The sequence below is a fragment of the Pongo abelii genome, chromosome 16 (assembly GCF_028885655.2).
Source record: "Pongo abelii isolate AG06213 chromosome 16, NHGRI_mPonAbe1-v2.0_pri, whole genome shotgun sequence".
Lineage (NCBI taxonomy): Eukaryota > Metazoa > Chordata > Mammalia > Primates > Hominidae > Pongo > Pongo abelii.
In genome coordinates this window covers 85,758,609-85,774,473 of record NC_072001.2, presented here as the reverse complement: position 1 = coordinate 85,774,473, position 15,865 = coordinate 85,758,609, and the positions used below count along the sequence as shown (strand labels likewise).

General features: G+C 39.5%; 1 protein-coding gene across 10 annotated transcripts in view; it reads right to left on the bottom strand.

The window, feature by feature from the left end:
• Positions 1–15,865, bottom strand: part of LOC129050174 (ubiquitin-conjugating enzyme E2 Q2-like) — a 62,885-nt gene that overhangs the window by 36,696 nt on the left and 10,324 nt on the right. For 4 of the 10 annotated variants that reach the window (XM_054531748.1, XM_054531746.2, XM_063716274.1 and 1 more), the window contains exons 2-3: positions 15,748–15,791; positions 11,098–11,191 (exon numbers count right to left, since the gene is read on the bottom strand). In XM_054531748.1, the coding sequence (XP_054387723.1) occupies positions 11,098–11,191; positions 15,748–15,749 (96 nt within the window). In that variant the 5' untranslated portion in view covers positions 15,750–15,791. Of the gene's footprint in view, positions 1–11,097; positions 11,192–15,247; positions 15,445–15,747; positions 15,792–15,865 lie in introns of all 10 variants that reach the window. The other 6 variants (XM_063716278.1, XM_063716276.1, XM_063716277.1 and 3 more) reach the window with 4 other exon arrangements.

Sequence of the window (15,865 nt, the reverse complement as noted above, 5' to 3'; positions counted from 1 at the left end):
AGAGAGGTGCCCCTAGGAAGAGGAGGTATTCGCTTTGTAAACGCTCCTTTAACCAGCTCAGAGGTCCAAAACCTAAAAACAGAGTTCAAGCCACACTATTAGACGACTCCTGTGGAATAGCAGATCAAATTAACCAATTTCCAGGACCACAGTTACATATACTTGGGCTGAGTTAATGTCCATCCTAGGCATCCTTTTCTCAGGGGAAGAAAGAAGCATGATCCGTAGAGCTGCTGTGGTAGCCTGGGAACATGAACAACTGTCCTGGCCAAAACATTCATGCAGCAGACCAAAATTCCCCAACCAAGACCCCCAGTGGGACAATAATAATGCAGCCCACTGAAGAGGATATGCGAGAACTTAGGGAAATGATAATAAAAGGGATTCGGGAGTCAGTACTCCAAACCCAAAATCTTACTCGAGCATTCGACATACAACAAAGGAAAGATGAAGGGTCTATGGAACTTTTAGACAGGTTGAAAGAACAAATGAGAAAATATGCTGGCCTAGATTTAGAAGATCCTCTTAGGCAGTGAATGTTAAAGCTTCATTTTGTTACTAACAGCCAGATATCACATGGAAATTACAAAAGATAGAAAATTGGAAGGACCGTCCCATGAACGAACTTCTTAGAGAAGCTCAGAAAGTGTGTGTAAGGAGGGATGAGGAGAAGCAAAAAGAAAAAATGAAAATTATGTTACCCACCTTCCAACAGGGGGCCCCAAAGGATAAAACACACCAGTATTACTCTCTGTTACCTGGAGACCCACATACTCCCAAAGCCTCCCAAGAGCCAAAACCTATAAAGATCCTAGGCCCCCACTTCCTAAGCCATATAAAGAACATAAGGAGGCAAAGCCGAGAAATCCAAAAATAGAGAGAAGAGACAGAATCAATGCTTCAATTGTGAGAAAGTAGGCCACTTCAAGAGGTATTGTCCCGAATTAAAATCAGAAAGAGAAGTCGTCCCATTTACAACCTTTGAGGAGGAATAGGGGGGTTAGGAGCTCTGTCTCTTTTACCTTGAATCCCACCAAGAGCCCTTGATAAATTTAGAAGTGGGACCCAAATCTGAGGTTATGACCTTTTTAGTAGACTCAGGAGCAGCCTGCTCCTCTGTTACCTTCCCCCACAATTTAACCTGGTCCTCAGAGGAACTTGTAGTCTCAGAGGTAAAAGGAGAGGGAATCAAACTAAAAATTTTAGAAGAAACAGAAATCAGATGTAAAAACTGCTCAGCTAATGTTGAATTTTTGTTAATTCCAGAGGCAGGAACTAATCTATTAGGAAGAGACTTAATGTTAAAATTAGGTATAGGTTTACGTATTGGCTCTGAAGGATTCTACACTTCATTAAAGCTGCTCACCACTGCAGAAGAAACATACATTCATCCTGATGTTTGGGCAAGGGAAGAAAATTGGGGAAAACTCCAAATTCCCCCTATAAAGTTAAAAACCCCTGGAGAAATAGTAAGAAGAAAGCAATATCCTATTCCTTTAGAAGGCAGAACAGGCCTGAAACCTGTAATTGAAAGCCTCATCAAGGATGGGCTCCTTGAACGCTGTATGTCCCCTTATAACACCCCAATACTGCCTGTGAAGAAACCAGATAGGTCATGTCGACTAGCATAAGACCTCTGGGCCATCAACCAGACAGTCTAGACTACTCATCCTGTTGTCCCTAATCCTTAAACCATTCTCAGTAAAATTCCATATGAACATCAATGCTTTACAGTAATAGGTTTAAAAGATGCCTTTTGAGCATGCTCCTTGGCTGAGGACAGCCGAGACGTTTTTGCTTTCAAATGGGAAGATCCCCATTCTGGATGATAGCAACAGTATCAACAGACAATTCTACCCCAAGGCTTCACAGATTCCCCTAATCTCTTTGGTCAAATTCTAGAACAAGTGTTAGAACAAGTTTATACCCCAAAATGTATATGTCTGCTCCAGTATGTAGATGACTTATTAATATCTGGTTAGGCTATAGAAAACGTATCCGCTTTTTCCATCATATCCTTAACCATTTGTAAGGAGAGGGGCTATGGATTTCAAAGAGAAAGCTTCAATTCATAGAGCCTGAAGTTAAATACCTAGGACACTTAATAAGTAACAGCAAACAAAGGATAGGGCCTGAGAGGGTTGAAGGGATTGTATCCATACCTTTGCCTAAGACTAAACAAGAACTCAGAAAATTCCTAGGGATAGCCGGATATTGCCGCTTATGGATTGACTCATATACCCTAGTCACAAAGCTTCTCTACCTAAAACTCACCCAAGAAAAGCCTGACCCTCTCCTGTGGACTTCTGAAGAACTCCACCAGGTTGAGGAGCTAAAACATCTGCTTATAACTGCCTCTGTTTTAGCTTTGCCTTCCCTAGAAAAGCCATTTCACCTTTCTGTTAACATAAATAAGGGGGTAGCTTTAGGGGTCCTTACCCAAGAACACAGAGGTCATCAGCAACCCATGGATCTCCTATCAAAAGTTTTAGATCCAGTAACCTGCGGATGGCCTGAATGTTTCAATCCATTGCAGCTACCGCCTTGTTAACTAAAGAAAGCAGAAAACTAACCTTTGGGGGTAAGTTAGTTGTAAGCACACCCCATCAGGTTAGAGCCATCTTAAATTAAAAGGCAGGAAGGTGGCTTACTGACTTGAGAATTTTAAAGTATAAAGCTATCCTGTTAGAAAGAGATGATTTAACACTAACCACTGATAATTCACTTAACCCAGAGGTTTCCTGACTGGAGATCTAAATCTAAAGAGACCTGAGCATGAGTGTTTAGATTTAATTATCATACAAAAGTTAGGCCTGATTTAAGAGAGACCCCTTACACAACGGGGCAGGACTTATTTATAGATGGCTCTTCCCAAGTAATTGAAGGAAAAAGGCATAATAGGTACTCAGTAGTAGATGGGGAGGCACTTGAAGAAGTAGAGTCAGGAAGACTGCCGAATAATTGGTCTACCCAAACATGTGAATTGTTTGCATTAAATCAAGCCTTAAAGCACTTGCAAAACCAAGAAGGGACTATTTATACTGATTCCAAGTGCACCTTTGGGGTAGCTCACACCTTTGGAAAAATTTGGACTGAACAAGGTCTTATTAATAGCAAAGGCCAAGACCTGGGCCACAAAGAATTAATCATCCAAGTATTAGATAACCTGCAGCTGCCAGAATAGCTATTGTCCATGTTCCAGGACATCAGAAAAGTATTTCTTTTCAAAGCGGAAGGAATAACCTAGCAGATCAAATAGCCACACACACTGCCGTTTCCTCTGAAAATGCCTGTTTTTCACTTAGCCCCTTGCCTTCCTCCCCCGACTGCAGTCCCCATCTTTTCTCCTACTGAAAAGGAAAAATTAATAAAAATAGGAGCCAAAGAAAATTTAGAAGGGAAATGGGTGTCACCAGACCAAAGAGAAATGTTATCCAAACCCCTCATGAGGGAAATTCTCTCTCATCTGCATCAAGGGACTCATTAGGGACCTCAAGCTATGTGTGATGCAGTCCTCGGGGTCTACAGATCTATAGGAATTTATATTTTGGCAAGACAAGTTACAGATAGTTGCCTAGGATGTAAAAAGACTAATAAGCAGATCCTCAGAAAACCACCTGTTGGAGGGAGAAATCCAGGATTAAGGCTGTTCCAAAGTGTCCAAATTGATTACACCGAAATGCCCCCAATTGGTCACTTAAAATATTTATTAGTGATAGATCACCTTACTCATTGGGTAGAAGCTATTCCCTTTTCAAGTGCAGCTGCTAATAATGTAGTCAAGGCATTAGTTGAAAATATTATGCCCAGGTTTGGATTAATCGAAAATGTTGATTCAGACAATAGGACTCATTTCACTGCACATGTCATTAAGAAACTAGCCCAAGTACTAGATATAACATGGGACTACCATAACCCTTGGCACCCACCTTCATCAGGAAGAGTAGAAAGAATGAATCAGACTCCGAAAAACCACCTAACCAAATTAGTCCTAGAAACTCGGTTGCCATGGACTAAATGCCTCCCCATGGCCTTGTGAAGATTCCGAACTGCCCCTAGGAAAGTGTCAGCTTACCTCCTTATGAAATGCTGTATGAGTTGCCTTATCTACACTCCACTGCTGACATTCCTCGTTCGAAACAAAAGATCTGTTTCTCAAGAACTATATACTTGGTCTATCCTCCACTTTCTCTTTCCTTAGGACTAAAGGCCTCTTGGCACACACACCACCCCTTGAATTTCCAGTTCACCACCACCAGCCCAGAGAGAGACCACATTCTCATCAAAGGTTAGAAAGAAGGGAAGCTCAAGCCCACCTGGGAGGGACCTTATCTAGTGTTTCTAATGACTGAGACAGCCGTCCACACCACCGAAAAAGAATGGACTCATCATACCTGAGTCAAAAGAGCACTACCCACTCCACAATCATGGACAGCTATTTCAGGGCCAACTCCAACCAAGTTAGAGCTAAAACAGGTTTGATCCTCTTATGCTGTATTTCTTTTCCCCTTCTATTGCTAGTCCTCTCGTTATTCATGTAACTAGGTCGAGCTCACCCCAAACTATTACCTTTGATGCTTGCCTTGTTATACCCTGTGGAGATCTCCAAAGTCATAAGCAACTCTCAGCCTCAGAGAAGTATCTCTGTCCCTTTCAGACAAAAGACTCCCCCATTACAACTCTTGTTCCTTACGAAATGTAGGGAAACAGGCCTGCCACAGCTGGAATGATATTATGTGGACAACTGAACATCAGGGCTGGACCTTGTCAACAGGCAGTTGTAAGTCCCTAAAACCATATTTGCTTTGTTAAAGGAAACATCCCCCGCCCCCCGACTGCCAGTATAACCAATGTAATCCAGTGCAAATTTCTATTCTTATCCCCACTTCTGCCAACCCTAAACCTACTTTAAGTTGCTTATACGGCATGGGAGCCAAAATAGCAGGGACACATCTTATAGAATCCTTTGAAATGCGTTTCATTACTTTCTCACCTCCTCCACCTCCTTCTACACTCTCTCCCAACGAAACCACTGTTCTTCCTTCAACCAAGGATAAAATCAAGGTAGCCATTGTAGAAGTTAAAAATTTGAAACAAACCATAGCAATTGAGACAGGGTACCAAGATGCGAATGCTTGGTTAGAAGGGATTAAATATTCTGTCCACACTCTAAACAAAAACAATTGTTACGCCTGTGCGCATGGCAGGCCAGAGGCCCAGGCTGTCCCCTTTCCACTCGGATGGTCTTCCAGCCAACTGGGCATGAGCTGTATGGTAGCTCTTCTCCAAGACCCCACAGCCTGGGGTAATGAATCCTGCCAAGCTCTCTCTGCTATTCCCTAAAGTCCAACACCCTGACGGTCAGCCCCTGAGGGCCATCCAGCCTCCAGCTACTGACACCAATTTTACCTCGGGTCTCTCACAACAAGGGGAAAACTTGGCATTTCATGGAGACCTAAAGGGATGTGGTGAACTTAAACTCTCCCAAGAGCTTACCAGTCAGTCTGCCCTTGTTCATCCTTGAGCATATGTATGGTGGTATTGTGGTGGACCCTTACTGGACACTCTGCCAAGTAACTGGAGCGGTACTTGTGCTCTAGTCCAACTGGCCATCCCTTTCACCCTAGCATTCCATTAACGTAATAGAAGAGAAAATCATAAGAGAAGAAGTGCCCTTCATGGGTCCTTTGACTCCCACATTTATATAGATGCTATTGGAGTTCCACGAGGGGTACCAGATAAATTTAAGGCCCGAAATCAAACAGCCGCAGGATTTGAATCTGTGCTGTTTTGGTGGTCAACTGTAAACAAAAATGTAGATTGGATAAACTACATTTATTACAACCAACAAAGGTTTGTTAACTACACAAGAGATGCCATTAAGGGAATAGCCGACCAATTAGGTCCCACTAACCAAATAGTCTGGGAAAATAGGATAGCCCTAGATATGATGCTAGCACAAAAAGGTGGTGTCTGTATCATGATTGGAGTCCAATGACGTACTTTTATTCCTAATAACACAGCCCCTGACAGAACAGTAACAAAAGCTTTGCAGGGCCTAACCTCCTTATCCAATGAGTTAGCAAGCAATTCTGGAATAAATGATCCCTTTACAAGTTTAATGGAGAAATGGTCTGGAAAATGGAAAGGATTAATGTCCTCAATATTTACTTCTCTTGCAATTGTTATAGATGTGCTTATTCTTGTTGGATGCTGTATCATACCATACATTCGTGGACTACTGCAAAGACTCATAGAGACAAAACTTACCAAAACCTCTCTTAGCTCTCCTCCACCCTATTCAGATAAGCTTTTCCTTCTAGAAAACCAAGCAGAACAGCAAAGCAAAGACATGCTAAAAAAAGTTTGAAGAGGAAGAATTATAAAAATTAAGAGGGGGGAATTGTTAGGTACAGTAAGTTCCTCTTCAAAGGTTTAACTTGTTCAACTTCCCTGTTCTTTGTTCCTAAGAACAATTTCCCTGTACCTTCTCGACCCTACTTACCAGCTTAGTTACCTGCTTAGTAACCTGCCTTGTAAACAACTCTTCCCACCAGTCCCAACCTGTAACTCACATTCTCCCTCCCTTCCTTATTAGAGAAAATATTCACAATAGCCAACTGGGCCAGCAAAGATTGTGCAGTCCTACCCCAGCCCATGTTGGAATGACACAGATATAGGGACTGCATTAGGGATAAGAACCCCTGCTCCACCCCATTTGGTGTGTGCTCTTGCAATCATGACTAATGCAAGCAGCATACTTGCAGAAGCAAATTGTCTTGCTGAGAAAACTTTTTTGCCTGAGTGCTGGTTCTTCCTCACAGCACCATTCACTTGTTTCTAACAATCTCGCTAAAAGCAGCCACTTATGCAGAAAGAGTAAAAATTTATGCTCTACAAGTCATATAAAAAATGAAGTTTCATTTGTTTACCGGCTAATTTACTTCCTGGAAGACATTTTTCATTCTGAAACAGTGATTCCCTACCAAGAGTTCACAGATGCCAAGAAGTCCATAAAAGGAGTAATGGAATTGCCAAATTATGTTAAATACTTCAAAAGGACTCAAAGCCATATACTAGCTCCCAATAAGCCTGCACAAGTTATTAGAACAAGCTGCTTTGCATTTTGGTGTGATCGGAACCAGTAACTAGATGGCAATCAGGTCTGTTACTGAAGTTGGAAAAACTATACTTAAGTTTGTATAAGAATCTTTCATAACACGGCTTCACAGAAAATAAATATAAAAAGGATTCCTTGAGGTTGAAAAAGAGTGCTCTTTTCCCTTCATTATTTAAGATTAGGACAAATTTATAAAACAGGAAAAAAAATAGCACAAGTCCCTCGGCAAACAGAGTAAAACATCTACTGTTTTGCTTTTTTTCACTTCTTACACTCTCTTTCACAGGAAGTCAATTTACAGACTTCCATCAAGCCCTTAGAGACCTTTTTGTACTATCCATGACAAGTTCTTGATGTTATCTCTGCACTTTTGACAAATTCTTGGCAGTTAACTTATGAGGCAGTTAAATTTTTTGTTCAAGCACAATATAGCTAGAATAGTGTCATATACTCAATAAAACAAACATTTACCAAGCATTTATTGAGTGGAAGATTAAAAGCACAAAGCATAATTATAAAATATTTTCCCCTGCCACCATAAAAAAATTAAACAGGCTTACAGAATACAGCATAAGAAAACAGGACCAAAGCAAAAATAGTAAGGACTAAAGAGGGGAGGAAGGAGAAATAGCAACATGGACTGAATATGACCCAGAAGAGCCTTCATGGATGGTCAGACATGTAAAGGCAAATTGGGTAGGGTTAAGGGATGGAGGTCAGGGCACATTCTATAGGGAAACAGCAGCTGATACAGAAGCCTGAAAGGAAAAGCGGGCAGAGCACCTGGACAGGACTCTTCAGGAACTAGCATGCACGTGTGTGAAAAACAACTCAGTGAGGTACCGTTCACCCACACATTAGAGAAACCGCATAAAAATGCTTCTTGGTAAGCATGAAGAAGGTAGGGCCTGGCTTGTAGAAGAACTCAATAAACATTTGAACTGCCTAAAGAGGAAAAGTTAATGAACAGGCCAAACTCACTCCTTTCTTTGCTTTAACAGCTACAACTTTAGAGAATAACAAATCACAAACCCAGTAGACAGGTCCTGGCATTTGAAATCCAATCCCATTTTTCCCTTAATCTTTCCCCTCTGAGCAAACGGTATCGACATGAACAAGCCATGTTGATTTGTTCAAAACACTCACCCATGGTTAAGAGTCTTTACCTTCAAGAGATACAAACAGAAATATTTAGAGATGAAGTGATCTGTCTGGAATCTGCTTCAAAATAATCCAAAGTGGAGTAAAAATGAAATAAGATTAGCCAAAAGTTTATCATTGTTGAGGCTGGCTACAGTACATAGTTCAACTTTTGCTGAGGCCAGGCATGGTGGCTCACACCTGTAATCCCAACACTTTGTGAAGTGGAGGCAGAAGGATCATTTAGCCCAGGAGTTCGAGACCAGCCTGGGAAACATAGGGAGACACCGTCTCTCCAAAAAAAAAAAAAAAAAAAAAATTAGCCACCATGATGGTGAGTGCTACTTGTGAGGCTGAGGTAGAAGGATCACTTGAGCCTGGGAGGTCAAGGCTACACTAAGCTGTGATTGTGCCACTGCACTTCAGCCTGGACAAAAGAGTGAGACTCTGTCTCAAAACAAAACAAAAAAAAGAAAGATGTAACATATTACAACTGTCAGACCATTGGTTGCAACCTGGGCTGCAATTTTTTTCTTTAAACCCAAAAGAACTTCTGACCAGGTAAATGTAGTCTTTTTTCTTTTTTAATGACAAATCTACTCTATAAAGTACCTTCCCTTATCAGTGAGAAAGAAAAGGAAAATATAAAAGAGCTGAGTCAAATCTGGAGTCAATAAAGGTTTGTAGTTCTTCAAACAAGAACCCTTGCTGTGAATTCTAAAAGTAAATAACAGACATGCTGAAAAAAGATTTCATTTTATGAAAGATTCTGCACCAAAGCCTTTTACGAAAATAGCATACAAAACCCACTAAACATCCTGTTCCATCTTCCACTCTGAAATCACCGCTTGGTCTAAATTCACAGTTTCTTTAATAAAAATGAACACAATAAAACAGTACTCTATGCCCCCATCCCACCCCAACAATATCTTCAAAGGATGTCCAGATTTCTGTACACTATTTGCCAATCCTACCTACGTCCTAAAAAAACAAATCTTAGCTTTAGAGGAAAATCACTGGTTAATTAAAATGTCATTTAGGGTTGTATTTGTCTTCTATGAAGGGATAATAATGGGATATTTTATTTTCATTTATTACTAAAGCAACACCTTTCATTATTAGAAATATATTTCCATTTCAAGCTACGTTTCAAAGCAAATTATATTCTTCAACTAGCTACTTTCATAGGTGTTTTCAATGCAATATTTTATTATAAAGCCTTGGCTGGCCTCCAGTGTTAATTAGCACAAAGATGGGCTTATTTTCAAAAGACAGGACATTCTTTTCAGTCTTCAAAATGTTTTCATCAAAAATACTATGTATCATACAAATAACATCCTCACTGTAAACATTTAAGTGATTCAAAGATAGATAAAGTAGAAAGTCAAAGTCTCCACCTACCTGCCCTCTAAGATGTTAATACTTAGGCTTAACATATTTTATTTTTTAAAAGGAGGGGAAATCACATCATAACTACTTTAAAAGGCCTTTACAACTTCTTTGTAATTACACACACACACACACACACACACAGAGTGTGGAAGGAGAGGGCGGGGGTGGGGGAAGGAGGGAGGGACAGACAGACACATACACTTCAATGTAAGACTTATTATAAAACATACAAAAAAGGTGAGAAAACAGAGATGGGTGGGAGATGGGCCTGCAATTTCAATATCCGAAGTCAAAACAACTTATTAGGAGATTATTTAGAATGCTTCTTGTCAACCCTATTTGGGGAAAATATTGATTTGATAACAGGTTACAGACTAACATCAAAAAGTAGCTGCCTTTTGAAGGTCAATCAATCCTTTGGTTTTAGGAAAAACTAAAATGTTACAAAACACACACAGTGAAAAATACAGAGAACTCAAACTGATCTAACTGCATTTCTCCTCTCCTTCCCAATTATCCTTTATCACTAATTTCCCCAAACTACTACTCTATTATTTCCTATTGCTGTTAACAACAAGTTATCACAAAGTCAGTGGCTTAAAACAACACAAATTTATTATCATATTATCATTTCTGGAAGTCAGAAGTCCAAAATGACTTTCACTTGTTTAAAAATCAACGTGCCAGCAGGGCTGTGCTCCTTCTAGAGTCCCTACGTGGAGAAAGTGTTCTGTTGCTATTTCCAGCTTCTAGAGTTGCATTCTGAGGCTCATGGGCTCCTTCCTCCACATTCTAAGCCAGCAGTGCAGCATCTTCAAATCTCTGACCACTGACTCTCCTGATACTCCCTCTCACTCATGAGAACCCCTGTAATTACACTGGGACACTCAGATATTTCAGAATAACCTCTCATCTTAAGATCCTTAACTTAATCAAGTATGAAAAGTTCCTTTTGCCATGTAAGGTAAATATTCATAGGTTCTAGGGATTAAAAAGTGAATAAATTTGGGGGAGCCATCCTTCTGCATAACACAACTACTTGTTTACAACAGTTCCCTAATCAAAAACCTTTAATAACCAAAACCAGACAAAGACATCACAAGAAAACTATAGAACATATCTCTATGTATAGACATAAAAGTCCTCAAAATACTTTCAAAACACATCCAACAACATATAAAAAAAGATTGTGCAGCATTATCAAATGATACTCATCTCAGGAATGCCAGCTTGGCTTAACATTAAAAATTCAACCAAGGTAGCCAGGCAACACAGCAAGACCTTATCTCTAAAAATAAAAACAGGCTGGGCAGATGGCTCGCACTGTAATCCCAGCACTTTGGGAGGCAAAGGTGGAAGGATCACTTGAGCCCAGCCTGGGCAGCATAGTCAGATCTCGTCTCTACAAAAAATAAAAAAAAATAGCTGGGCATGGGTGCACATACCTGTGGTTCCAACCACTCAGGAGGCTGAGGTGGGAAGATCATTTGAGCCTGATTGCAGCTACAATGAGTCATGGTCATGCCACTGCACTCCAGCCTGGGTGACAGAGCAAGACATTGTCCCAATAAATACATAAATGAATAGTCAGGCATGGTGGTGCACACCTGTAGTCCTAGCTACTCAGGAGGCTGAGGTGGGATGATCCCTTGATCCCAGGAGTTCCACGATGCTGTGAGCTATGATCATGTCACTGCACTCCAGCCTGGGTGACAGAGCAAGGCCCCATCTCTTTAAATAAATAGTAACTATTTAATTCAGTCAATGTAATATATCACATTAATGAAAGGAAAAAAACCCACATGGCCATCTCAACATGACAAAATCCAACATGTTTTCATCATAAAAATAGTGAAACTAGGAATAGAAGGGAACGTCCTCATCTAACAAAAGGTTCCTGTGAAAAATCTACACCTAACAACATCATACTTAATGGTGAAAGCTTGGATGCTTTCTCTTTAAGATCAGTAGCAAGACAAAGATGTTTGCGCTCACCACTTCTATTCAATGTTGTACCAGAGATGCTTCTCAGGGCGATTAGACAAGAAAAAGAGATAAAAGGCATCCAGATAGGAAAGGAAGAAAACGATCTCCAATTACTTCATCCTGTACATAGAAAATTCTAAGGCATCCACTTAAGAGCTGTTGCCAGACAAGCCAGATTATTGTCTATAATTGACCTCTGAAACAAGGCTACAGTTTCAGAGACCAGTATGCAAAAATCAATAGTATTTCTATATATAATCAATGAACAATCAAAAACTGAACAATTAAGATAACAAAATTAACAATCGCATCAAAATGAATAAAATCATAAGCAACAAATTTCTTTTTTATTTATTTATTTATTATTATTATTATTATACTTTAGGTTTTAGGGTACATGTGCGCAATGTGCAGGTTAGTTACATATGTATACATGTGCCATGCTGGTGCGCCGCACCCACTAACTCGTCATCTAGCATTAGGTATATCTCCCAATGCTATCCCTCCCCCCTCCCCCCACCCCACAACGGTCCCCAGAGTGTGATGTTCCCCTTCCTGTGTCCATGTGTTCTCACTGTTCAATTCCCACCTATGAGTGAGAATATGTGGTGTTTGTTTTTTTGTTCTTGCGATAGTTTACTGAGAATGATGATTTCCAATTTCATCCATGTCCCTACAAAGGACATGAACTCATCATTTTTTATGGCTGCATAGTATTCCATGGTGTATATGTGCCACATTTTCTTAATCCAGTCTATCGTTGTTGGACATTTGGGTTGGTTCCAAGTCTTTGCTATTGTGAATAATGCCGCAATAAACATACGTGTGCATGTGTCTTTATAGCAGCATGATTTATAGTCCTTTGGGTATATACCCAGTAATGGGATGGCTGGGTCAAATGGTATTTCTAGTTCTAGATCCCTGAGGAATCGCCACACTGACTTCCACAATGGTTGAACTAGTTTACAGTCCCACCAACAGTGTAAAAGTGTTCCTATTTCTCCACATCCTCTCCAGCACCTGTTGTTTCCTGACTTTTTAATGATTGCCATTCTAACTGGTGTGAGATGGTATCTCATTGTGGTTTTGATTTGCATTTCTCTGATGGCCAGTGATGGTGAGCATTTTTTCATGTCTTTTTTGGCTGCATAAATGTCTTCTTTTGAGAAGTGTCTGTTCATGTCCTTCGCCCACTTTTTGATGGGGTTGTTTGTTTTTTTCTTGTAAATTTGTTGGAGTTCATTGTAGATTCTGGATATTAGCCCTTTGTCAGATGAGTAGGTCATAAGCAACAAATCTCAAGAAAGTACCAAGTTTATACAATGAACACTACAAAACACTGTTGAAAGAAATCAAAGACAACCTAAATGAAAGGAATCAAATTCAGAGTCCAGAAAAAAACCCTCACATTTATGATCAATTTCAACAAGGATGCCCAAGACAACTCAATTGGGGAAAGAATAGTCTTTTCAACAAATGCTTCTGGAACAACTAGAGATCCACATGCAAAAGAAAAAAGTTGGACTCTTCCCTTACAAAATACACAAAAATGAACTCTCACATTACATACCTAAATGTAAGAGTTAACCTATAAAATTCCTAGATGAAAACAGGAGTAAATCTCTGTGACTTTGGGTTAGGCAAAGAATTGTTCTTAGATATGATGCCAAAAAAAAAAATCAACAACAGAACATTATTAAAACTGAAAATTTTGCTTGAAAGGATACCATCAAGAAAGTGAAATGACAACCCACGGAATGAGAGATAATTTTTGCAAATCATCTATCTGATAAAGGATCTGTAGTCAGAATATACAAAGAACCCTTACAATTCAATAAGACAACCCAATTTAAAAATGGGCAAAGGATGTGAATAGGCATTTCTCCAAAGATACAGAAAAACGGCCAATAAGCACATAAAAAGATGCTCAAAATCATTTGCCATTTGGGAAATGCAATCAAAACCACAATGAGGTATCACTTCACGCCCATTAGGGTGGCTATAGATCAGAAAGTCAGATAACGTGTGTTAGCAAGCACATGGAAACACTGAAGTCCTTATACATTGCTGGTAGGAATGTAAAACGGTGCAGCCACTGTGGAAAACAGTTTTCCAATTTCTCAAAATGTTAAACACAGCTATCATACACCCAAGCAATTCTACTCTTAGGTATATACTCAAGAGAAATGAAAACATATGTCTTCACCAGAACTTGCTGTTCACAGCAGCATTATGCATAATAGACCAAAAGTGGAAACAACTCAATTGCCCATCAACTGGTGAATGGATAAGTAAAATGTGATGTATCCAGTCATTGGACTGTCATTCATTAATAAAAAGAACAAGGTACTGATCGATGTTCTAACATGAGTGAATCTTGAAAACATTATGCTAAATTAAAGAAGCCAGTCACAAAAGGCCATGTATTGCATGATTTTATATATACACGAACTTTTATATATATATCATATATAATCATATATATATCATAATCATATATATATATATATACGAACTTTCCAGAATAGGTATATCAATAAAGACAGGAAGCATATAAGTGGTTGCCACAGGCTGAGAGGAGCAGAGAATGGTGAGTGACTGCTAATGGATATGGCACTTTTTTTGGAGGGTGATGAAAATGTTCTGGTCAGACAATGGCAATTACAAAACTATATACACACGAAAAACCAAAGAATCACACACTTTAAAAGGGAGAATTTAGCTCGGCATGGTGGCATGCGCCTGTACTCCCAGTTACTCGGGAGGCTGAAGCAGGACTGCTTGAGCCCAGAACGTCAAGGCTGCAGCGAGCTATGATCGCTCCACCGCACTCCAACAAGGATGACAGCGCGAGACCCGTTTTCAAAAAAAAATAATAATAATAATAAATAACCCAAGGTACTCAGTTCACATGCAAAACCACTGGTAAACATAAATTATCTCCAAGTAATCTAGAAAGAAAATGAGCACATAAGACATCTTCTAAAAACACACATATTTATTTACATGTTACATTTAACATAAAAATCAGCTATGCAGAAGTTACGTGAACATTTTATGTGGGAAAGGTAAATGACTATTATTAATACAGAAAGGTTAAGTACATTTATGTATTTATGTATAAATGCATAAAAGGAAAAGCATCCTTAAAATAAACACCATCAATGGCTCCTTGGTGGTCACAAAACAAAATCCTCACACCTTTGTCTTCCTTCACAATTGAGCTTTATCCACCTTTTCAGGCTTATCTCACATTATTACCTGACACAAACTTGGGTGGGCCAGAGTTTCCACTCACCATCCCCCCACTATTCATCCAACACTATGTTCACTGCCTCCCATTCCTGACCATTTGCCTTTTGTCTTCAACTAATTCTGGGGACGTTTTGTCCAAATAAATGATCCATATTCTTCAAGGCTAGAATCAAGTCCTATTACAAATATATTTTCTCACCCTCTCCAGAGCATAGCAACCCAGAATCTACTGGCCTCTCATAGCTCTAACCATCCACAACCCTAAGCTGGCTTCTCATCAAACAGGCACTTTTCACCACCCAAATTCAATTAATTCACTCTTACAATAATAAAGAATAGTCGCCTACAGCCTACCTTTTCCAGCCTTGATGCAATCATTTATCAGTTGTTATCTTCAAAGTCCCTCACTTTAGGGAGATGATATATCAGCTTTCACCCAGAGTCCTAAAGAAAACAGCATTCTTGCCAATGACATAGTGCCACCTAGTGGCAACATGAGGTAAATCACAGTGGCAGTAGGAGGATCTCCACACTACTTTTACAGGAATGCACTGCAGGTAAAAATAAGAAGCTACAGTACTGTTTGGCGGGACAATTTGTTTCATACGTGCATACTATCGTCCTGACTAAATTAACTCTCAAGTCTTACAGGTATTATTTGTTTTCAGTTCCATGCACAGATTAGCCATTTAGTATTTACTAAATCAAACTCAATTTCTGAAGTGTCTTACACCAATATATTCATGCATATATGCTTAAAATTTTCCTTGAGAATCATGTGAGAGTGTGGCTTATTATAACAAGTAAACAGAACAAATAAATACAAATGAAAAGAAATCGCATGATTTACTCACATATAAGGGAGCTTGTTGTGGATTAAGTTTCATGACCCAGGACACTGAAACAGAAATGGAATAAATGAGAATAAAATTAAAAGTTGTCATCAAAAATATATAAGCCATCTAAAGTCCT